General features: G+C 34.1%; 1 protein-coding gene across 3 annotated transcripts; it reads right to left on the bottom strand.

The window, feature by feature from the left end:
• Positions 1-778: 778 nt before the first annotated feature.
• Positions 779-24,044, bottom strand: LOC126826817 (uncharacterized). Of its 3 annotated transcripts, none has more exons than XM_050555920.2 (9): positions 23,957-24,044; positions 16,079-16,516; positions 14,429-14,537; positions 13,653-13,802; positions 12,313-12,474; positions 11,113-11,198; positions 10,068-10,188; positions 6,117-6,266; positions 779-4,820 (listed from the first exon to the last, which is right to left on the bottom strand). In XM_050555920.2, exons 2-9 carry the CDS (start codon positions 16,477-16,479, stop codon positions 4,659-4,661), a joined length of 1,341 nt encoding a protein of 446 aa, XP_050411877.1. In that variant the 5' UTR covers positions 16,480-16,516; positions 23,957-24,044; the 3' UTR covers positions 779-4,658. The 3 variants fall into 3 exon arrangements, with proteins under 3 accessions (XP_050411877.1, XP_050411875.1, XP_050411876.1); XM_050555918.2 differs by having other exon boundaries at positions 23,841-24,021; XM_050555919.2 differs by having other exon boundaries at positions 23,920-24,006.
• Positions 24,045-24,050: the final 6 nt, after the last annotated feature.

Raw genomic sequence — 24,050 nt, 5'->3', positions numbered from 1 at the left:
GGAATAAGTATGCAAAGTTTCAAGACAATCCATAAAGAATTGTGACATGTAGGCGACCCACAGACACACATACAGACAGGGGCGACGGCATAATAGTCCACATTATGAATGTGGACCTATAAAAATGGGATTTATTACTACAATATAGGCACCGACTGCATAAGAAAATAACTCAACAAACCATGACAGCCAAAACATATTTGTTGTGTTTAAATACGTCAAGCTTCTACTCACACCACCTCTGTTGTAGGGACAGAAAGAACTCGGAGAGGATTGAATTCCGCGTCACTCGATTACAATTCTGTCAATTCGATACGTTCCGGAATGACAATGGAGCAACCCCATTGAATTTGTAACAAAGGGGAATAAACCCTGGAAGTTAGCGAAAACTGTTGAAATTCAATAAGCTTTTCTTCCTTTCAATAGGATAAACAATCAAAATAAATTTCAGAAAGTGTTTAATTACAGACTCCAGTCAGAGCAGAACTATAATGTTCAAACAAAAAGTTTCTTAACAAAGGGGCATAACCCCGAAGGTGATTATTAAAGACGTTGGTTTCAATGATATAAGACAACTCATTTAAAATTCTAAGCTCTATTGTGCTAACAAATTATGCGAACAACAGATGGGCATACATTGTGACAGCAATATACGACCACATCAAATGTGTTTGTATAAAAACAACTTGACAATGGAATGTGGCCAATTAACAGTTTTCGTACTTTTACTGTCGAATTCCTTTGAAAATAACAACTCATAACAATTATTGATAACAAATTTTTGTGTGCAAAATAGTTTATTCCACAATATTATCTAATTTAAAAAAATACACATATTAGAAACCACAAAACAGATTAAGTAGGTTGCATTGCTTTAACATGATATAAATATAACAAACCATATTCTAATGTATTTCTTAAACTACAAAATTTACACTTGACAGGAATCAGTAGATTATTTCATCTGTATCACATTAATCTTGTTTAACAGTAATTACACCAAGCCAGATCATTCACTTCTTATTATGTAACACATAGGAGTATAAAAAAACATTCATAAAAATAGCACTTGTATGAAAAACATAGAATTATTTTATTTGTCAAGATCCATAAAGGTGAAATCAATGTAAACTTTAAATGAACCATAACTTAAGTTAGAATTGATTTGACTAATTTCTAACATTTGAATGTGTATGTTGTCAAACTTCACATTTATCTTTCAAACTGGGGGAGCCATGGTTGCTCACAGTGAATAGAGTTGGCTGATGGTTTTACAATGGTTTCCTCTTTTAAGTAAAGCAGGGACAGAAGACCTAGGAAAGAACTCTGCATGTCATATACGTCTTCATAAGCCGAGTTTGTGCAGAAGAGTATCATATTAAACCTCATTTCATTTATTCTATCATGTCGGGACCTACAGCAATCAATATTCATGTTACAAATTCCTTATGCAATAAATACTTTGAAAAGCAAGAATTAATGATAAATGAATTGTATGTTTTACAATAATCAAGCAATACTGTTTTTGAAATAAACGTTTTTAAATTATCATTACTGTATTCTATGTTCCTGGAATTCTATATTAATTACACGTGTATAAAAATTGAATAAAAATAAAATAAGATTATATGATAATCAATGATATAGGATTTTCTATACACAATGTGCAACAACTGAATTTGCATAGAAAACAATACGCAAATTAAGTAGAAAAATATAGAGCATCAATTGAATGGAATGTAAACACTAATTTATTATGCTTAAAACAATCACTATCACGAAAAACAATGACATCACACTTAAAAACTCTTGATACATTTATATAAAATCAACAAAATAATAACAATATTATAAAATCAGGTATGACAGTATCCACTCATATCTTCAACATAATAAAGTGTTTCCTCACAATTCTCAAATGTTAAAGATACCTTATGTAAGATTTAGATAAAGATTTGGCCGTTCTTGCTATAATATTTCAAAAATAGATAATGAGTGTTTGAAGAAGTAGCATAGATGATTTATTATCCATTTTATTGTTAAATTTTTAAATCTAGCGGGTGTTCTAATCTATTTAAATCTCGACCATCCGATGGTCTAGAGAGTTGATTATAGGCTTGTCATGAGAATAAATATCTAAATAATATATTATATAACATTTGATGCCAAATTCCAGACCTGCATAGATGTAGCTCTTACATAATGTATCTTTAATATACTACGGATTCAATAATTGTGCGTGGTGTACACGTTACAGTAAGTCTCTATTACAGATTTGTGAACTACAATATACTTGTGACAAAAAAAAAAAAAAAAATCTGTATAAGATTATATTGAAATTTATGGGACTATTATGGTACTTTTTAAAAACAAAGAAAAAACTAATATTCAACAATTAACAACTAGAAAAATTCGATGATTTTAACACCTAACAAATAAAAAAAAAAGTTTTTGTCTTGTAGTAGATCAGAGACTTTCACTAGAAAATTTCGATGATTTCAAATCTCCATTTAAACACCTGACCAGACATTTCTCTCATTTATGTACATAACATGCCAACAATTCCATATTCATTAAAGATTAAATGATTTCTACGTTGAGTGATCCTTCTAGAAACTAGTTTAATGATAAACCAGATGATAAATAAAACGACCTTTAAGTAGTTGTGCCCCTTTGGTATCAACCTTGTTACTGATCAAAAAAAATAATGCATCATAAATATAAGAGACAAACCTTCTTTATAACCAAAACTTAATACTTGGAAATATCCAAAACTTAAAGATTTGGAACATCATTTGAGGAATTTTGAATTCATTGCAAATACAAGTTGAATTTCTAAAATAAATATCAGTCCAAATATGATTCAACTGATGAATTAATTATATGCAGATAATATAAGGGATATGGTAAAAAGTCAGCCCCCTCACCTGTAATTCCCCCCCCCCCCTTTTGATCCGACTGAATCCATGGAAGGAGATTATCTACCACTGCTATTTTGTATTTAATTAAATGTTAAATAATCAATTTGAGTATATTTAAATGTTAAGAGAGAGACAGAGAAATGGGGTTTAACGTCCACTCGACACAAACTAGGTCATTTCGGGACTAACATATGGTTTAATCTTATTTACATATTCGCCTGCGCGTAGGGGTCTTTAGCAGTGGGAGGAAACCGGAGGACCCGGAGAAAACCCACGAGGTTGGACAGGCGACCCTACTCCTTGTCACGTACAACCGGGGATTCTTAAATGTTAAGCCAAAAAAAATAATGCACATAAGACTTTAAAATAACACCTCTTTCATTTAGATAAAAAATAAAATTGTTGATTTTATATTTGACTTGTTTATATAGCAGTCTGCATTTAAAATATCAGCTAAGCAGATAGAACCAATGTCAATGTTTTTAGCAGAAATAAAAACTAAATTCACCCATCACATACTGTGTACCTATATTAATCGAAATAACACATTACTTAAACTAAATGGGGTTTAACGTCCACTTAACACAAATTAGGTCATTTCGGGACTAACACATGGTTCATTTTTTTTTATTTCAATAATTCGCTTACGCGTAGGGGTCTTTAGCAGTGGGAGGAAACCAGAGGACCCAGAGAAAACCCACAAAGTTGAAACGCAACCCTACTCCTTGTCACATACAACCACGGAATCGAAACCCCACCAGTTGACTCAATGACAGACTGTATGACACAGTGCGTACGTGCTAACTATTCGCCCATCCAACCAGCCCCCCCCACCCCCCAAATGAAAGAGGTTTTTCTCTTTTAGTAATAAAATGAAATTTAATGTCCACAAAATACATCAGATAATGTATGGAATATAACAATCTACTTGATCTATATTGTAAGAAACTAAATCAAAGAAACAATAAAATATTCTGCACTGTGACCCAAAGCTATCTAACCCAATTATAAATGCACAAAATGTACAAAAATATGAAAACTTGATAACTAATATATTTCCTCTGGAGTTCTGTAACCAGTAGATTATTAATTATTAACTATCTAATATTCAGTTTTAAATATTATTAAACAATTCAATTGAATTTTTTTTTATATAAAATATAAACAAAAATAATAAAACCAAATTCCTCAACCATGTTGTGGGACTTCTGCATAACAATAAACAATTGCATTAGATACAAATTAAAAAATAAACAAATAATATATAATGCCTAACAAAACAATTTCTTCTCAAAAATATGATTTACAACAATTAATTATAACATTTACACCAATTGAGCTTTTGTTCCTTGGCAACACCTAATAAAATTTTGATATTTCATCAGGGATTGCGGAAACAATTTAAAAACAAAAAGTTCTTGGTTTTTCTTCTTAAAAGCTTTCAGTTGTGAACTTTTTAATTTGTAAAATTCAAAATTCAAAAAATTGTGATTATTTATTCAACATTTGGCCTTTCAGTCAAAGTATTATCTAATAGATTTAGCGAGATTTGTCTTAAAACAAAAACAGATTGGTTTATTTTCAAATCAAATAATTTCAAATGATATGAGTCTCTAATTAATTGTTCAAGATTTCAGAAAGTTAGGTCGAGAGGAGTGTTAATAAAACATCACAGTCCTTGTGGTTGAGCCAAAATGATCCTTTGTCACAGGTCTTAAGAAAACAATTTTCAAAACTCTAGTTTCGCTTCTTTTTCTTTTTTTTCTCAATTTCTTTTCTGGTTTCCTCTTCTTTGATCTGTTTTTGATTCTTTCTTTCCACTTGTTGTATAATGTCTTCTGTTAATTTCTTTCCCTTTCTAAGGACACTTTTAGGTAATAACGACATCAAATATTTCACCTGCAAAGAGAGAGAGATAGAGAAATGGAGTTTAACGTCCACTCTACACAAACTAGATCATTTCGGGACTAACACATATGATTTAACTTTATTTCAATAATTTCCTTGCACGTAGGGGTCTTTAGCAATGGGAGGAAACCAGAGGACATGGAGAAAATCCACGAGGTTGGACAGGCAACCCTACTGCTGTCACGTACAACAAGGGGAATTCAAACCACGCCAGTTGACTCAATGACAGACCTTATGACACAGAGCGCACTTGCTAACCATTCGGCCACAACTCTAGAAGTAATAAACGGAAATTACTAAAATTCAATAGAGTTCTTCACTTGACTCATTTTAATAAAGTATAAAAATTTCATACAGATCGGATTAAAACTTATGTTGTTACAGTGTTCACAAGGGTCTACAACACGAATCAAGGACCATAACTCTAGAAGCAATGAACAGAATTTGTTTAATTTCGGTAGGATTCATCAGACGATAACTTTTGTTATTAGATTGTTCACAAGGTTCAACGTTAGAGCGTTCAAAAGGGTCCACAAATTGAATCAAGGGCCATAACTCCAGAAGCAAAAACTGAAATTGTTGAATTTCAATAAGATCAGACAATAACTTTTGTTATGAGATCGTTCACAAGATTCAACAAAATGCAACAAGGGCCACAACTCAAGAAGCAATTTACAGAAATTGCTGATATTCAATGGGGTTCACTAATTTAAATAATTCATATAAATTTCAAACTGATCAGGTCATAACTTTTGTTGTTAGAGCATTTATTTGGTTAAACAAAGAAAAACAAGGGTCATAACTCTAGAAGTAATTAACAGAACTTGCTGAACTTCAATAGGTGTCTTCGTAATCTAAATAATGCATATAAATTTCAATACAGATTGGATGATAACTTTTGTCGTTAGAGCGTTCACAAGCTTCTACATAGTGAAGTAATAAACGGAAATTGCTGAATTTCAATAGGCTTATCCGTTTTACTAATCTGAATAATGCATATAAATTGTATATAGATCGGATGATAACTTTTGTCATTAAAGTCTTCACAAGGTTCAACAAAGTGAAACAAAGGCTATAACTCTAGAAGAAATTAACTGAAATTGTCGAAACTAATATAACCAACAAATATAAATGTAAAAAAGATTGGATAATTAATGTAGCCTGTAGAGTTTTCACAAGAAATTGTGGACAATGGATGGACGTCTGGATGTAGGCGACGGCAATAAATGACCACATTTCCATGTGGGCATAAAAAAGGTTATGAAAAAAAAATGATATTTTCTGTACCTGATCTGGAGGTAATAATGTGTGAAAATAAGCTGGTAAACGTTCTCTTTTAATACTGCCTGCTTTCAAAATCTCCTCCATTATAATTAAATAATTATTACGATTCATAAACTGTCCAGATACAGCCATAGTCTCTTCTGTATTATATGCCTATAGATATAAGAGTTAATTTAACCTTAGATGAAAAATAAGACTCTACCATTACATACCATATAAATAATCAACCAGCGGCTGCCAGGCAGGATACGCCCAGATTTTGCAAGAGATGGATAGAGAACAAGCTAAAAACAAAAGGATTTTTTGTACAATCCGGGGCCATAATCCACAATGTTATGGTCTTAAATGTGCAAATATCAAAAGGGACTGAGATTTCGGGAATATAAAGATGTTTTTTTAAGTATCAAAATTGGATAAGACCACAACCTTGATATACCATATTTTACACTATTTGCGTACAAGGGGCGGCCATTTTGTCCGACATTTTTGGTCCAATTTTCCCGAAATTCGAACTCAACCATTATTAGGGTGTAATGGTGATATACTAAAATGTTTTTTTTAAATCGGATGAAAATTGTGACCTTTAGAGGGACCACAAGCTAAAAATGTGATTTTTCGTACATTCAGGGGCCATAATTCAGAAAGTTACGATCCTATATGCGGGAATATCGGAATGAAACAAGATATTTGGGTTATAAACATGCATATCTAGTTTCATCAAAATCAGATCAAAAATGTGACCTCTAGAGTGTACACAAGCTAAAAACTTGATTTTTCGTACAATCAGGGGCCATGCGAATATTGAAAGGAACCAAGATCTTTCAAGTTTCGTCAAAATCAGATAAAAATTGTGACCTGTAGAGAGTCCACAAACAAATTGTGGACGGACAGGGGCGACGACAATATACGTCCACATGAAAATGTGGGTGTATAAAAACTCATCATATTACTATTAATACCAAACAGCAAATGTAGACCTTCAGACCATACAAAATAATGAATAAACTTGCTAAAAAAAAAAAAAAAAAACCGAAAAAAAAACATTTGTCCAAAAATACTTGAATCCTAATGGAAGTAATGACCATCTAAAGTTTCCATAACAATCTGTTTATTTAATAGCACCATCTTGATTTTCTCTAAGATTGTCAGCGGACTCTTGAACGATACTTCATTACTATCAACGAACATCAATATAGCATTTTAACAGATTAGATTACAATGCAAAGACCACCTTTACATGTAAGTTAATTTTACTTTTAGATAATATGGTTACAATAAGAGTAATGGCAACACTCCTGTAAAAGAGAAACAAAGGCTGGACAGGCCAGTAGATCTGCATAGCTTAATTACTGCCTTACTGGATCAAAAAGATGTTGCCGGCTGGGCAGTAGAGCATGAATAGATATTTAAGAATCCCCACACAACAACAGTACACCATACTTAGGTTGAAGTTAATGATTTTTTAATTATCATCATAATATTACCGTTATCAACACCCTTGGTAATCATTTGATAACGTGTATTGATACCCGAAACATTATGATGCTGATTAAAAAATTTCTAACTTCAACCTAAGTTTGTTATATACTGCTGTTGCGCGGGATTTCTTAAATATCTATTTTTAGATATAAATAAGGAAAATAATTGGAATGACCACCTGGTACCGTTATCAACACCCTTGGTAATCATTTGGTAACGTGTATTGATACCCGAAACATTATGATGCTGATTAAAAAATCTCTAACTTCAACCTAAGTTTGTTATATACTGCTGTTGCGCGGGATTTCTTAAATATCTTTTTTTAGATATAAATAAGGAAAATGATTGGAATGACCACCTGGTACATTGAGGATTTAAACACATTCGATTCATTTTACTCTTCACTTATTTCCCCAATAAAACACGGTATACAAATAATCTTTTACAGGCATTTACTAACTGGATAGAGCAATAAACTATGAAACATACTTGGAAAAACAGCTACTTATTTATTTGAACAACATTTCGAAGAGTATTCTCTAAAAGTTATCAAGCTAGCTAATACAGGATTTACACATTCAAGAGTTTTGGGTAATTCACTTTTTTTCCTGTTGAGTCATCCTGTTCAGTGGAAGATTTATGGCTTGACCTCAAATCCATATTTAAACAAGCCAACAGTGAGGCTGATGTCCCCCGCCGAAATTGCAAAATAAATAGATGACACATATTAATTAATTGCACATTTATTTTATTCACTAAGTTTCATCACTCTCTATCAGATAGAATCAAGATTATCTTGTCCCAAACCATCGACAAATGAAATCGATTAGCTCTGCTTAGCTTCAGCTCGAAATGTTAATTATTGAACTCAGTCAAGACATTCACCTAATGAACATCTACATATACATCAAGTTTAAACATTCACCTAATAGACACCTATGCCAAGTTTGAACATTCTACCTCAATTAGAAGGAGAGTTATTGTGTTCCAAAGTTTCTACCAATCAAATTGCTTATCACTCTGCTTACCCTCAGCAAAAAATGTTCATTATCGAACTTAGTTAAGGTATTCATATAATAAATCTATACACCAAGTTTCATCAATCTCACTTAATTAGAACTAAAGTTATCGTGTCCCAAAGCATCAACCAATCAAATTGCTTATCTCTGCTTACCCTAAGCGGAAAATGCTCATCTTCGAACTCCATCAAGGCATTGACCTAATCAACACATACACCAAGTTTGAACATTCTAGCTCAATTAAAAGTTATCGTGTCCCAAAGCATCAACCAATCAAATTGCTTATCTCTGCTTACCCTATGCGGAAAATGCTCATCTTCGAACTCCATCAAGGCATTGACCTAATCAACACATACACCAAGTTTGAACATTCTAGCCCAATTAGGAAGAGAGTTATCGTGTCCCAAAGCATCAACCAATCAAATTGCTTATCTCTGCTTACCCTAAGCGGAAAATGCTCATCTTCGAACTCCATCAAGGCATTGACCTAATAAACACATACACCAAGTTTGAACATTCTAGCTCAATTAGGAAGAGAGTTATTGTGTCCCAAAAAGTGTGACGGACAGACAGACGGACAGACAGACGGACGAACCCATTTTAATAGTCCCCTGCTTTCTTCGAAAGGCGGGGGACAACAAACTAAAAATCTCTAAAATCATGGTTCATTAGGTTGGTTGTCAAAATTACAGATGGCGAATATATTACAATATGGTGATTAAATGTTTTAATTTGTCAATTTTATTAGATATTAAGAATCGGATCCAGTAATGTTGGTCTAATAATATCTGACTATGAAAACACTGTTAGTGTCTCTTTTGTTCATCTACTTGGCAAAATACAATAAGTTTTCGAAAAAATTATCTAAATAACCACTATATAAACACCCCAGTAGCAGGAAAATAAATGCTGATTCTGTGAGAAAACTTAATATGGAATCTCCAAAGGTATGACTCACAAGTTCACCAAAAAAGTCCGACAAAGGGGAAGCAATGACTTTTGTTTAAGATTAGATTGATGAATTGTCAGTCAATCATGGCAGATTAAGTAGTTAATCAAGGTAGGTGTATAGACGGTATAACACGATAAATACATTCATCACTTAATTACCTAATCAATCCAGCCTATTATTAATGATAATCTGGTAGGTGTATAGACGGTATAACACGATAAATACGTTGATCACTTAATTACCTAATCAATCAAGCCTATTATTAACGATAATCGGGTTGGGTGTTAGTTATACACTGAGTACACTATATTAATTTTGGAATTTTGAAACATGCTATTGTAAGGATCGAGAATTTTGCCAGGAGAGTGGCATTTTCATCTACAATACTCCATATTACATTTGTCAAGGGTGAACTGGTGAAGATCACAGTTTATGCACAATACAAATGACTTGGCTAGGCTGTTATTTTTTTTTTCAAGAATATTTAAGTTATATTGAACATACCTGATGAAACCAGCCTGTTGGTATTATTAAGAATTCACCGGGAACCAGGTCTAACTCTATATACAGAGCATGTTTAAATTTAGGATATTGTTCATGGTCAGGTTCAAATGCATCAACAGGACTTACAAAACAAAAAAATTACAACAAAAAAAAAACAAATATTAATTCTTAAATTCACTGATTTATAGAACTGCTATGGAATTTATATCAAATATTGTGGAGAGAGATAGAGAGAAATGGGGTTTAACGTCCACTCGACACAAACTAGGTCATTTCGGGACTAACATATGGTTTAATTTTATTTACATAATTCGCTTGCGCATAGGGGTCTTTAGCAATGGGAGGAAACCGGAGGACCCGGAGAAAACCCACGAAGTTGGACAGGCGACCCTACTCCTTGTCACTTACAACCGGGGATTCGAAACCACGCCAGTCGACTGAATGACAGACTTTATGATACAGCGTGTGCACGTCGAATCTTGTGGACACTCTATAGACTGAAATTATCTTCTGTAAAAACAGAGATTTATCTGATCATTATAAAGATAGTAAAAAAAAAATAGATAATGAATAACTTCATTGGCAATCTTTTCATCAGCAGTCTTCCGCCATATAATTAGTGTTTAACAGTTATGTCTAATTCACACAATATCACAGCCATCCATATGTTCCAGAGAGTTGATTATGGGCTTATCATGTGAATAAACGTCTCAATAATAATTTGAGAGAGAGAGGGTTTAACTACAAGACACAAACTAGGTCATTTTGGGACTAACACATAGTTCAATTTTATCTCAATAACTTGCTTGCACTTGGGGATCTTTAGCAGTGGGAGGCAACTGGAAAACCCGGAGAAAACCCACGGGGTTGGACATGCGACCCTACTCCTTGTTAAGCACAACCGGGGAATCGAAACCACGGCCATTGACTCAATGACATACCTTATGTTACAACGCGCACACTTTAACCATTCGTCCATCCAACCCCCCAATCTGTTTTAGACTGATGTATTGTTTTGAATATGATAAATAATCGATCGACCTACCTGTTGTATTTAAAACAGTCCAGAGGAAAACCACAGGCACCATCTTGTGGAACATAGAGTAAGTCATCCTGACCGGGAGGAAATAACTGAAAAACATACAAAAACATTAATAAATAGACAACTTAAAATCTGATCTTGTATCGTTATTTCATTTTGTTTTTTTACAGATTTTCTACACTTCATAAAATCTGACATATTCTACCATTCAGCAGTTGGTTTTGGCATGAAAATTTGCAGTGAGTTCATAAATAGATGAGTGGATGAAGTCTTGGGATACCGTTATCAGATGATTTGTGATTTGATTACATTTACAATATGAAGTTTATATGAGTAGAAACATATGGTATTTATTAAAGATGAGAGAAAAAATGACTAAAAAAGGTTGAGGTTATACAAGATTGTCCACAATCAGAAAAATAAGGTTGTGTAGTTTATCAAAGTTTCACAAATTATATTAGACTGGCCTCCAGTGGATGGAAATACTAGTAATCTGGCGATAATGTATTAATTTGGTCAATTTATGTCGTTTTTATTTCCCATTGACTAGACCCAGAGAGCGGAATCACATCTTTGGCAAAATTTTGGATTATAATTGATTACTGTGATATGATGAAGTGAGAACATAAAAACACGAAATGAAATGAAAATGAAACCAAATGAAATGAAATGAAATGGAGTTTAACGTCCTACTGTTCTGCTCCTATACTGGGCTAATGAAGACGGGCATACGCCATACAGTGTGCTATGAGGCACTATCGCCTACTCTTATATCGAATTCCATCTGCCAAGGGATCTTTAACGTGCATTCCAATGTATACACGGGACCTCGGTTTTTTGTCTCATCCGAAGGACTAGACAGCTGTCCTTGTCAGGCCCTCCGTCCGGCATCACTGACAAGGGTAAACCACGTCGGAAAATCTGGATGAACTTTCTCGGCCAATGCAGGGATCGAACCCCCAACCCCCAGGCTAGCGAGCAATGAAACCAAACGTTTTGATAACATATATAACAACTAAAATACTGTGTGCAAGTCGAGGTCACAAGTGCCTTCATTTTTACACACAAAGGGTGTTAAAAAATTCCTGCTTGATTTGCAAAACTCCAGTGCAAGCAGAATTCATGACTTATGTCATTGGATGAGATCATAGTGGAGCCTATCATCAGCTACAGCTCGTATAAATACAAAATAAAATATTTTACCTTCCATTTTTTGTGTCCTTTAAGAACAGCATTAGTGCCTGTCCAGTTATACGGATCTATGTGGAGGGAAGATCGGGAATAGGCTGTTCCCCATAGCAACATACAATCCCATGGTTGTACTTCTTTAGGAAATAAAGGAAAAAAATCTTCTTCTGTATAAAGCTGATAAAAAAAAAAAAAAAAGTTTCATTAACATTTCTGCTCATGTATATAATTCTCTTTCTTATAAATTATGGATATGTCTTCTTTCTTTATATTATATAGAATGCTCTGTTTTCAATAAGGTTCTCTAATCTTTATCAAGGTCAACCTATAACGCACAGAAATAAGGGGGTTATAAAAAAGGGTGTTTCAGTGAAATTGATCAGAGCTCACCCGGATATTCCAAGCAGTTATATCATCTATGCTTTATTGAGAACGAAGGACCTTCGAAGCCAACCAATTTATTACAATAAAGTTGTAGAAACAACTAACTTGTAGTTTTATTTACAATCACAAAGGAAACACAAAAAGGAAATCCGATATGTAACACTATCTTAGTATAACAGAGATCAGTTTCGTAAATATATGGTTTATTCACATAGGAACAGAATATAACATTACTACATCAACACTACAGAAACTAGACTATACTGGAACTAAACTACATCGGAACGCATATAACTATATTAAATTCACAATTCTGCCACTCTGCCAAGGCAGCGGCTGAACTCAGGTGAGTCTATGCACTTGCCCAAGCCTCTCTTCTCTGCCCGTCTGTGGTCCTCTTTAGTCGACTGCCTAACTGTCAATAAACTATTCAATATATACCCTCGGACGATAGATAAGACACATGGTCATACATGCAATTGTCTCTTTTATCTCGTCATGTCATGCTTACTGACCAGTGCATATTCCTTTGAAGTAAAGCGAACCGTGTGCACAAATCATTTGTAGCTTGTAAAGGACATATTGAATTAATTACATGTTTAATTACAACACAGACAATCGTGACTTAAGAACAGTGCATACAGAGTTAAAAGGTCAATATTATATATATTTTATCAAAAAGCATGGCTGGAGGTCAATAAGTTCAATTTGATAAAAGTTATAGATCACTTTGTTACAGATATTACTACACAACTACATATCATTATTCAAGCTTCTAAAAAGAAGATTTCATAACAAATGAGATTTCCACAGAAATAGGTCTCATTACATGATTGATCCTTCGTGAATCATAAGCTCTCCTCCTTTCTGTATTTTATCCTTCTGATGAGCTCACTATCAGAGATCAAATCCAAAACGCCAGAAAGATACAAAGGAATAACAATTGGTTTTATAGTATGAAACAGACTTACATTTCTAGGCACTTGGTTGTACAATTCTGGTCGTTGTGGTAAAAATAGTTCATCTTCTAAATAAGTCCAGGATGTGGGTGAACTATCATTTAAATGTTGAATAAACAAATGAAGGGGGAGCGCTAAACCTCTAGCATTTTTTAAAGTACCCTGAAATGAGAAAAAGCCTTTCATAACAGATTTCTCCCTTATCAGCTGTGCAAGAATGAGGGCCTGGCAAAGCATCCTTAATTAGAATTAAAGTTATCCTGCTTGGCCTAAACAGAAACAGATTATCAAGCTCAGTTAAGATATTCAATCAAATAACATTTACACCAAGTTTGAACATTCTATCTCAACTAGAAGCAGATTTTTTGGTGTTCTAAACACTCTCTGGAGCCACAGTGGTCGCAGGTTTGAACACACCATTAGCAGGAAAGTTCTGCAGGTTTTCCAGCCTGATTTACCCTTTATCAATGGTGCAAAAATGAGGGTGTGGCAAGGCAAAAATGTGTCTAGTTGTGCGGATGGCATGAAAACAGAGGTCAACTGATACCCTTGCGTGCATGTAACAGAACCCTTGATAGTAGGAAATCGATGAAGAGTAGATGGACACATCCAGCCTCATTTCATTTCATCCCTCTCATTCAATTATATTAAAGCATCAACAAATGCAATTGCTTGTTCATCGTTGAACTCAGTAGAGACATTCGTCTTATTTCAATAAGCTGATAACGCTCATAACCATTCCTTTTAGAAAGAAAGGAATCAGATGATCCAGATATAAACCCACTTACTTGTACAGCTTTCATTACAATACGCTGTTCCCCGTATGTTTTATTGAAAAATTCTGTTGACCATTTTCTTGCTGGCCATTCATCCATTACAGTAGTAAGTACCACTGGCCTGAAAACAACAATTCAAAAGCTCAGGTAAGAATATGTTTCATATGAATTTTTTCAAAAAGATCAAAGTCAATGGTGTTGGGGTACTGTCCTTTAACAACACTCCCTGCCCCCACCCCCCAAAAGTTCTGTCTTATTTGCCTAGCTACATGTTTACTTTATTGTCCATTCACTCCCTTATTTTCTAAATTTCATAAACAGAATTTGTCCGAATATATCATGTACATCTATTCGGTGGGTGTGAAATTCAAAATGAAATGAAATGAAATGGGGTTTAATGTTCTACTGTTCTGCTCCTTATAAACTGGGCTAATGAAGACGGGCATACGCCATACAGTGTGATATGAGGGAAATTTTGCCCGGGCAGCAGCGCTATGGCCTACTCTTATATTTAATTCCAACTGCCAAGGGATCTTTTACGTGCATTCCAGTATGTACACGGGACCTCAGTTTTTCATATCATCCGAAGGACTAGACAGCTGTCCTTGTCAGGCCCTCCGTCCTGCATCACTGACAAGGGGAAACCACGCCGGAAAATCTGGATGAACTTTCTCGGCCAATGTAGGGATCAAACACCCGCCCTCAAGGCTAGCGAGCCAGCGTCTTACCCACTTAGCGTGTGAAATTAAAAGCACAAAATTGTACTCAATCATATTGTCTCAAAAACAGTGTGGTTGACAGTTTAAAAAATATTTGGTAGAAATATTTTTGAATAAAATTGTTCAAACATTGTTAAAATTGCTTGTTACACTGAGAAATGGAGACCAAGTGAAATTTCAGATTAGAAAAGGTGAATGCAAAAATTTTTAAATAAACATTTTGTTTCAAATATGGCACTTGCTCACTAATCAGGAGTCTCTCTGTGATGCAGGAAGGCGGGACAGGGAAAAATGTCCAGCTGAATGAAATAGAAAAACAGAGGTCCTGTCCTGTGTACACATCATCTTTAATAGAAAGCTTGATCTCGCTTTAACTACGTACATCTTATCAAGGCCTTCACGTAATACCCTGCATATTTCAGCACTAATTTCGATTGGGTACAAGCCCAACTTGTGAGCCTATCAGATTCCTCGATCGTCGCGAATACCAGGTCTCGCGCTTTCAAGTTATAATGTCTACCTGTGATAATCGAGTTGCAAAGTTCAAGGTTCATTCAATGTCAAGGTTTCCGTGGAGGTCGTGATGTCACAACCTCTGATTGGACGCTACTGCTCACGTGTCTGTAGATAACATAGCTATAAGTTCGGGAATTGTGAAGTAAACAAGCAACGGCCAGATGTTGTGAAACTTGCCGTTGTTGCTTCAGGAACATGTGTACACATTAGCATGGACGTAAAAGAAACCTTGGCAATTGGAATTTGAAGGAAAGTAATCAGAAACGCTGCTATCAAGGCAAAATTCCTCATATAACACACTGCCTATCTACATTGTTCCATTTGATGCAGAACAGCGAGACATTTCAATTCATTTGTAAATAATTACATACACAAACAAAATTCTAAATTAACACAGAAATATTAAGAAATACAATCAGATACAAACCATTTAGCATCATAAACATCCCAGAATTCTTGTAACGTTAACTCCGACCTGCGATCTATTCCAAATCTATCATAATTAAACTCATATTTGTCCATATTGTTAGTCCGTTCTAACTGAGCAGCCTGATGATCATAAACAAATGGTTTAGTTGATAAATTAACAGACGGTTCTGACTTTTCTAATTTATTTACCGGTATCCGACTACTCTGGATTAACTTTGAAGAGATAAATATGGCAAGAATGACTGTCACCAGTCCTGCTATAGAACTGATAGAAGAGTAGGTGATATCTAAAAGAGGGAGATAACTCTTTAGATCTACCCATAATGCCTGTTTTTGCTGTCGTAAATGTTGAAGTTTCTTTGGTGGTTGTTCTCTTTGAGCTATTTTAAACTTGGCCATTTCCTAGGCATTAATCTTTATGGACACAATTACATTTCTGTAAAAAACAAGCCAACAGTGAGGTTAATGTCCCCTGCCTCATTCTCAATTGTATTACTTGTACATGTACATGTATGTTTCCATAAAGCATAGGTAAATCAAATCACTTATTAATTTGCTTAACCCATGCAGAAAATTTCTCATTATTATCGAACTTAGTCAAGGTATTGATGTACATGTAATGAATCTATACAAATTTGATCCCTGTCACTCAATTTTAATCAGAGTATCAAGTTTCAAAGCACTGACAAATCAAATTGCTTAATGTTCTTAGCCTAAGTCGAATATACTCATCCTCAAACTCAGTCAAGGCATTCGTCTAATGAATATTGACACCAAGTTTGACAGTCTCTTATTCTATAATTGTAGTTTAAAACGTCTAACGGACAGACAGACAGACGAGTCCATTTTAATCCCCCCCCACTCCCTCTTCCTCCTTCTGAATAGCATGGGACAATAAAATATTTATTTAATGTACAGACAATAAATGATTTTCTCATAATATTACATGGATGACATAACTGAAAGTCAATGACTATTTTCTACATTTTAAAGTTGCAATTTCATATTTTTAAGTTATATTTTTAAAATTTATTAAAATAAAGCCTTAAAATAGATGGTATCTATAAACAGTCCTACCTTGTTAAAGAATAATCCTATTAATCCTATAATTCACTATTGCCAGTTGAGAAATTGGCAAAAATATCATTTTCATCTTCAAATTCCAACGTTTGAAGATAACTACTCCATGGTGGAGAATAGAAAACAATGGAGGTAATTGTGTTATTATTTCCGGTGTAAATGAGTTTTAAGTGTGAGAATGACACCTATGATCGTATAATAGTGAGTTGACAACCTATTGAGCAAAAGACATAGAAATAATTATGTTTTGACTTTCTTAGAAAATATGAAATTGTAACTTTAAATAAAATAAGGAAAATAATAATTTTTTAAAGTCTGCTGAAAGTAACATTACCGGTGCATACGACTGGTCCCATGATCCATTCACTTGATTTGATAGTTTTTGTTTATTGCTTGCAATGTCTGTATACAATTCAGTTTTGTTTGCGTGTAGTGTGGTCCTCCTGCACTTTAAATACTAATAGAAATGTCAATATATCTGAACTCAAAGCACAGACCGAGGGTCATAAATGTTTTGTTATGGATATACCTGATAATCAGGAATCAATCTGTAGAAAACAATACAGCTTGTTGTGCAGAGAGTGACAGAGAGAGAGAAATGGAGTTGACCATCCACTCAACACAAACTAGGACTTTTCAGGAGTAACATGACATATGGTTAAATTTTATTTCAACAATTTGCTTGCTCCTATTAGCAGTGGGAGGAAATCGGAGGCCCCAAATAAAACCCTAATCCTTGTCACGTACAAGCGGGGAATCGAAAATACGCCACTTGACTCAATGTCAGAACTTATGGTTTCACCCGCACTCGACCCCCTTCTTGTTGTGCACTGTGCAGAAGTTTATTTCAACTTGTTTTCAGACCGGTAGATGACATAATTTCAGGCACCTCCCTCTTGTCAGTGTTTTCAATATTTATAATCTATGTCTTACACAAAGATCAATATGTCAGGTACTATTCATTGGAGTCTGACATTCTGTCATGTGTAACTAAAATGATTGTTTTCCGGTCTCCTGGTGTACATATTAAATTCAAGTCCATTCATGCAATTTATCTCTCTATACATGTATCACTATTCATCAATATATTTCATTACTAAATGCAAACAATGTCTTATAACATTATACCACTAACTTCCTTCTACCTGAAATTTATATTCAATTCATGATGCAGGTAGGCTAACATGAAGTTGTGCCATTATAACGTGTCACATTTTCACTCCTTGACAAAATACTTCTATATTCTATCTATACAAATTGTATATTTCTTAATGTCAACTATATTTATCTCAGTTCCACTATTACAAACTAATGTTTATAAATTTTTAATGAAGCGTTAGTACAATGTATAATGTAACATGTCGAGTGTATACACCTGGTCACACCTGAGTGATGCAACTCAAATAATAAATAATTTGACAATTCCTTAGAATTTTAGTATTGATTCTTGTCATTCTTTTGTGGCATCTTCTTAAATATTTCATATATATGTATATATAGAAATTATCTTGTCGGTAATAAGATTTGCGAAATTCTGGTCTATCATCCGATATAAATTTTCAAATAACTGATCAAATCTTAATGGGGTATTGCCAGATTATATTAGCTCCCATATATTTCAAGCCATTTTATTGATGTTCCTAAATTAAATGATACCCCTATTCCTGCATTACTATATGCTGATGATATTATTTTGTTTTCATTATCAAGTAGTGGTTTACAAACCTCATTAAATATAGTTGATAAATATTGCAAGCAATGGAGATTTAAAATTAACATTTAAAAAAACCCACAGATAATGATTTTTAATAAATCAGGAAGAAAACTTTTTGACAAATTCAATATTAATGGAAACTGCCTAGAAATTGTTCAAGAATACAAATACTTAGGTGTAATTGTACTGGTTCTTTAATCAGAGGCGTTGACAATTTAAACGATAAAGCATTGAAAGAATTTTTCAAAATTTTAAAAGCCTTTTCAAATTTTGATGCATCTTTGAAGATTAAATTAAAACTATTTGATATCCTAGTCAAACCCATACGATTATATGAATGCGATTCATGGGGTGATCATATTATATCCAACCATAAAAACTGTTACAAGCTTGAAAAGCTGCAGTCAAATCTTTGTAAACACTTTTTGCATGTTCATAATAAAACTTCAAACTCTGCTGTATAAGCTGAAGTTGGTCGGTTCCCGATTCTTCTTGATGTTAAATACAGGATGGTCAATACATGGATCGAATCAAAATCAAAACAAGCCAACCCCCTACTTCAGTCTGCTCTGGATGAAATGAAAAATGCCAGCAGTAAGTGGAGTAATCAAATTAGATATGTCCTAGAGGAGACAACCTATCTCTCAGTCATTAAAGGACAATAATAGTGTCAGTCATTATAAAATATGTGATAGAGCTTGTTAAATACATCCTAAATATAACTTTAACGCTGAGATCATTGCTACTATAGCTGAGTAACAAGCACGTGAAGTAACGGGAAGTGATGTCAAACATGACAAACACGAGTTGTCCTTCTATATAACAGACTGAGGTAACGAGCGGTAACAGACACGCGATCGAATTTCATTTCACTGATAATTCAGTTGAAGTTGAAAATTTATATTGAACGGTGAGAGGGTATCTCACAATTCAAAAATAGAATTGGTTGTCACTAGATAAGGGACACGAGAAAAATAGAAAAATCCCGTGCATTCCCCCGTTTTTATTCATTCTGTTCTTAATTTGTTCGTTATCTTTTATCTACGGACAGCCAATTCTTTTTTTGAATTGTCAGATATCCTCTCATCATCTCATATAACAACTTTTCATCTTCAACTGAATTATCAATGAAATGAAAATTCGATCATTTGTCTGTTACCGCTCAGTCTGTTATATAGAAGGACAACTCGTGTTTGTCGTGTTTGACGTCACTTCCCATTTCTTCACGTGCTTGTTACTCAACTATCGTAGCAATGATCTCTGTGTAAAAATTATATTTGGGATGTATTAAACGAGCTCTATTACATATTTTATAATGACTGACACCAATATTGTCCTTTAAATACAGAAGCCTTTCTACAGATGTTCAAACAAAGATTGAGGGATATTTACGTTCAATCTTGGAAATATACCGAAAAAGGACGAACTGTTACGAACTTAAATAATTGCCTTAAAACTAACACAAAAAATGATTTTTATTATAAAATTAAGACAAATTATGATATTGACATATACCTGGATCTACCAGATGAACAAAAACGCCAGCCACTGAGCCAGTTTAGACTCAGTGCACATAAGCTTGAAATAGAGACAGGAAGGCATAAAAAACCTTTTGTCCACAGGGATAAGAGGACCTTTAAAAATTGTACGAGTGGAGAGGTAGAAGATGAAACACACGTTCTTCTCCATTGCTCGGCCCACAATAATCTTCGGAAAAAGTATCAATTCATCACATAAAAACTAGTTTGAATGATTCAATAATGCATATAATAAACGATGATAAATGTTACATACAAGATGTTGCAACGTTCGTATGAAATGTTTAAAAATAGACATTAAATACCATTTGCTATGTGCAAGACCTAATATACCTTACAGGCATTATTAATATAATTTAATATACTTTTAGAAACCTCTGTAAACCTTATTCTATGTTCTTTGATGTTTATTATTGTATTGTACTTTGTATTGTATGCTTTACCATACTCGTGTTATACCATGCAGTTGTGTAATAAAGCATTATTATTATTATTATTAGCTGTGTCTAATGATGCATTTTGCTATGGAAACAGAAGCTGGCATTGTAGATTTTTCATCTTAATTTGTCATGTGCATCAATTTCAGTGCCTGGTTGAAGATTTTTCATCCTAATTTGTCATGTGCATCAATTTCAGTGTCTGGTTGAAGATTTTTCATCCTAATTTGTCCATGTGCATCAATTTCAGTGTCTGGTTGAAGATTTTTCATCCTAATTTGTCCATGTGCATCAATTTCAATGTCTGGTTGTAGATTTTGTTCATCCTAATTTTGAATGAAGCATAGGATGTTTCCCCAAAACCAAATTGTCCATGTGCATCAGTATCAGACTTGTCTGGTTAATTGAGGCAATTATCCTCTATAACACGAAAACATCAGTGTCTGATTTAGATGAAGAGGGGCCCTAGGATATTCCACTTGTGAGGCCCCACCAAATCCCCTACCCTCACAACTAGCAGAAAATGAAACTGTGTTTCAAACACAATTGAGATAAACCAATCTGATTAAAACACAGATCCAATTTTGTTTCGTTTTTATAGTTCAAAATTTAGATTTTACTTGTCTTTACTTATACACTTGGATCTGGAAGCGTTGTTATTTAACTCGTGTTCTGCTTAAAATGAAGGGTCAGCCAATCAAATGGTCTGTCGAATCGAACGTTTGACCTTATTTGCGCGGAACTGTGGGTAGACATTAGCGGCAATAGAAATCAAAACAAAGCAACAGTAGATAAAAAATACATGGTGGTCGCTAATTGGTTAATCGAATGACTGGCGTAATCGGGTCAAATGTCGCTTGCTTGGTACCTGACGTCATAGAACGTGAACTCCCACTATAACTTGTTAGATCTACATGTAGTGTAGGCCATCGAAAGTATAAAAAACGAAACGCAATATAGATCTATATTTTAATTAGATTGGCGATAAACCAAGGAGGATGACAGATGTTTAATACCATAGTGGTGTAAGAAAGCCTTATGACAGAGTCAAAAATATTATAAACCTAGGCCTGAGGACTTTTTGACCGTGAGGCCTTGGGTTCAGTCTTCCAAGCTTATAGGTATATCTGGCACTGGAGTAGATACATGCCTGGGAATAATGATATTTTAAACTTTGTGCCAGGCGCATATATATATTAAACTACCAATAAACAAGCCAACAGTGAGGCTGAGGTGCCCCGCCGAAATTGCAAAATAAATAGATGACACCTATTAATTAATTGCACATTTATTTTTTTCACTAAGTTTCATCACTCTCTATCAGATAGAATCAAGATTATCTTGTCCCAAACCATCGACAAATGAAATCGATCAGCTCTGCTTAGCTTCAGCTCGAAATGTTAATCATTGAACTCAGTCAAGACATTCACCTAATGAACATCTACATAAAGTTTAAACATTCACCTAATAGACACCTACGCCAAGTTTGAACATTCTACCTCAATTAGAGAGTTATTGTGTTCCAAAGTCTCGACCAATCAAATTGCTTATCACTCTGCTTACCCTCAGCAAAAAATGTTCATTATCAAACTTAGTCAAGGTATTGATATAATAAAGCTTTACACCAAGTGTCCTCACTTTCACTTAAAGATACATTATGGGAGATTTTTATAGAGAATTGGCCATTCTTGCTATAACAGTTCAAAAGTAGATGATGAAAGAAGAATATATTGAAAATTTCAGTCAAATTACTTTATTCTGAACATAGTTATCATCGTTATAATATTTGACTAGAAATGGTAGTGAAATGTGCCTTCACCTTGGCCGATCGTTTGATTGACAGGCGTTAACTCCACCTACATATCTCGATTATCAAGTAAAGTTTTCAATGGCATGCGGAAACACTCTACAGCGTCCTCGTTAAGTACACTCTATCATTTAGCTTCGATCTAACTGACGTATTCTCATCAGGATGCGCCATATTGGAATTAATTAATAAGTGAAATCCTATTTAAATCTGAGCTGTAGCCGAGCCATCCGTGGGTCTACAGAGTTGATTTTGGGCTTGTTGTTTAAATAAAGATTTAATTTATAATTTCTATAACATCTGAAGCCTAAATTAAGACTTGCAATAATCAGATGTTGCTCTTGCATAATGTATGTTTAACTAGAACTAAAGTTATTGTGTCCCAAAGCATCAACCAATCAAATTGCTTATCTCTGCTTACCCTAAGCCGAAAATGCTCATCAAGGCATTGACCTAATAAACAGCTACACCAAGTTTGAACATTCTAGCTCAATTAGAAGGAGAGTTATTGTGTCCCAAAAAGTGTGACGGACAGACAGACAGATAGACAAACCCATTTTAATAGTCCCCTGTTTTCTTTGCTAATTAAAACAATTAATTGCATGGACCCAGGTTCTATATTATAGTCAGCTACAAACTTATGGAATCTTACAAACTTGATCAACCGATGTCTCAAATATAACATCTAGACTCAAGCTAATTCATTGGCTACCAAAATAATATTTGTTTAAATACACCAGTACCGGTAAGTGACATATTATCGAGAATAAAGCAATTGACAATAGTCAAGAATATATACATGTATATATATGAAGTACCCAAGCTTTTAAAATTAAACTGTTAGAATTTCTAAATTAATAATGGATTATTCTAGATTCAATGAGTATAGGGAAGCCTAACACACTCTGACTGAGTGATATGACAACAAATTATTCTTAAACTTAAACATACAATACCAGTTTGCTATATGTTTAAAAAAAAGGGTTTTATAATTCCAGCTCCCAATAAAACAAAAAACAAAACCTGGATCTATGCCTATTCCCACAACTGCATATCATCCATCCATTTTCCATGCAATAAAATGTCTACAGTGAATGATGACTGTCAACAATAAAAATGTCAGATGAGATGTGTCAATGACATTTATTTTTAATAAATAGGCCTACCGGTATGTAAAAACTTACATTAAGCCTATTGTATTGGCCTATTTGTTATCATGATTTAGGTTTGTTGAAGTAGGCTTGTTGGTGGTAAGTCTTTTACCTAGTTTCCTACACGAATGATAAAGTGAATATTATACCGCATGCTCAGTCTTCTCTTCCGTACAGGCCCACACTGCTGCAGAAATGCCTTCCTATTTCTAAACATAATTCGGTCAACATGTAAATACGGGC

The sequence above is a fragment of the Patella vulgata genome, chromosome 7 (genome assembly GCF_932274485.2).
Source record: "Patella vulgata chromosome 7, xgPatVulg1.2, whole genome shotgun sequence".
Classification (NCBI taxonomy): Eukaryota; Metazoa; Mollusca; class Gastropoda; family Patellidae; genus Patella; species Patella vulgata.
The sequence above is the reverse complement of the archived record's forward strand: the minus strand, read 5'-3'. Positions and strand labels throughout refer to the sequence as shown.

What these genes read in the sequence shown, in the direction of transcription:
- LOC126826817 (XM_050555920.2), bottom strand. Translation starts at nt 16,479, where the DNA reads ATGGCCAAGTTTAAAATAGCTCAAAGAGAACAACCACCAAAGAAACTT. An exon ending in GACTGTTTTAAATACAACAG is followed by an intron (nt 10,189 to 11,112) that starts GTAGGTCGATCG and finishes TTGTTTTGTAAG; the next exon opens with TCCTGTTGATGCATTTGAAC. An exon ending in CATTATTACCTCCAGATCAG is followed by an intron (nt 4,821 to 6,116) that starts GTACAGAAAATA and finishes CTCTCTTTGCAG; the next exon opens with GTGAAATATTTGATGTCGTT.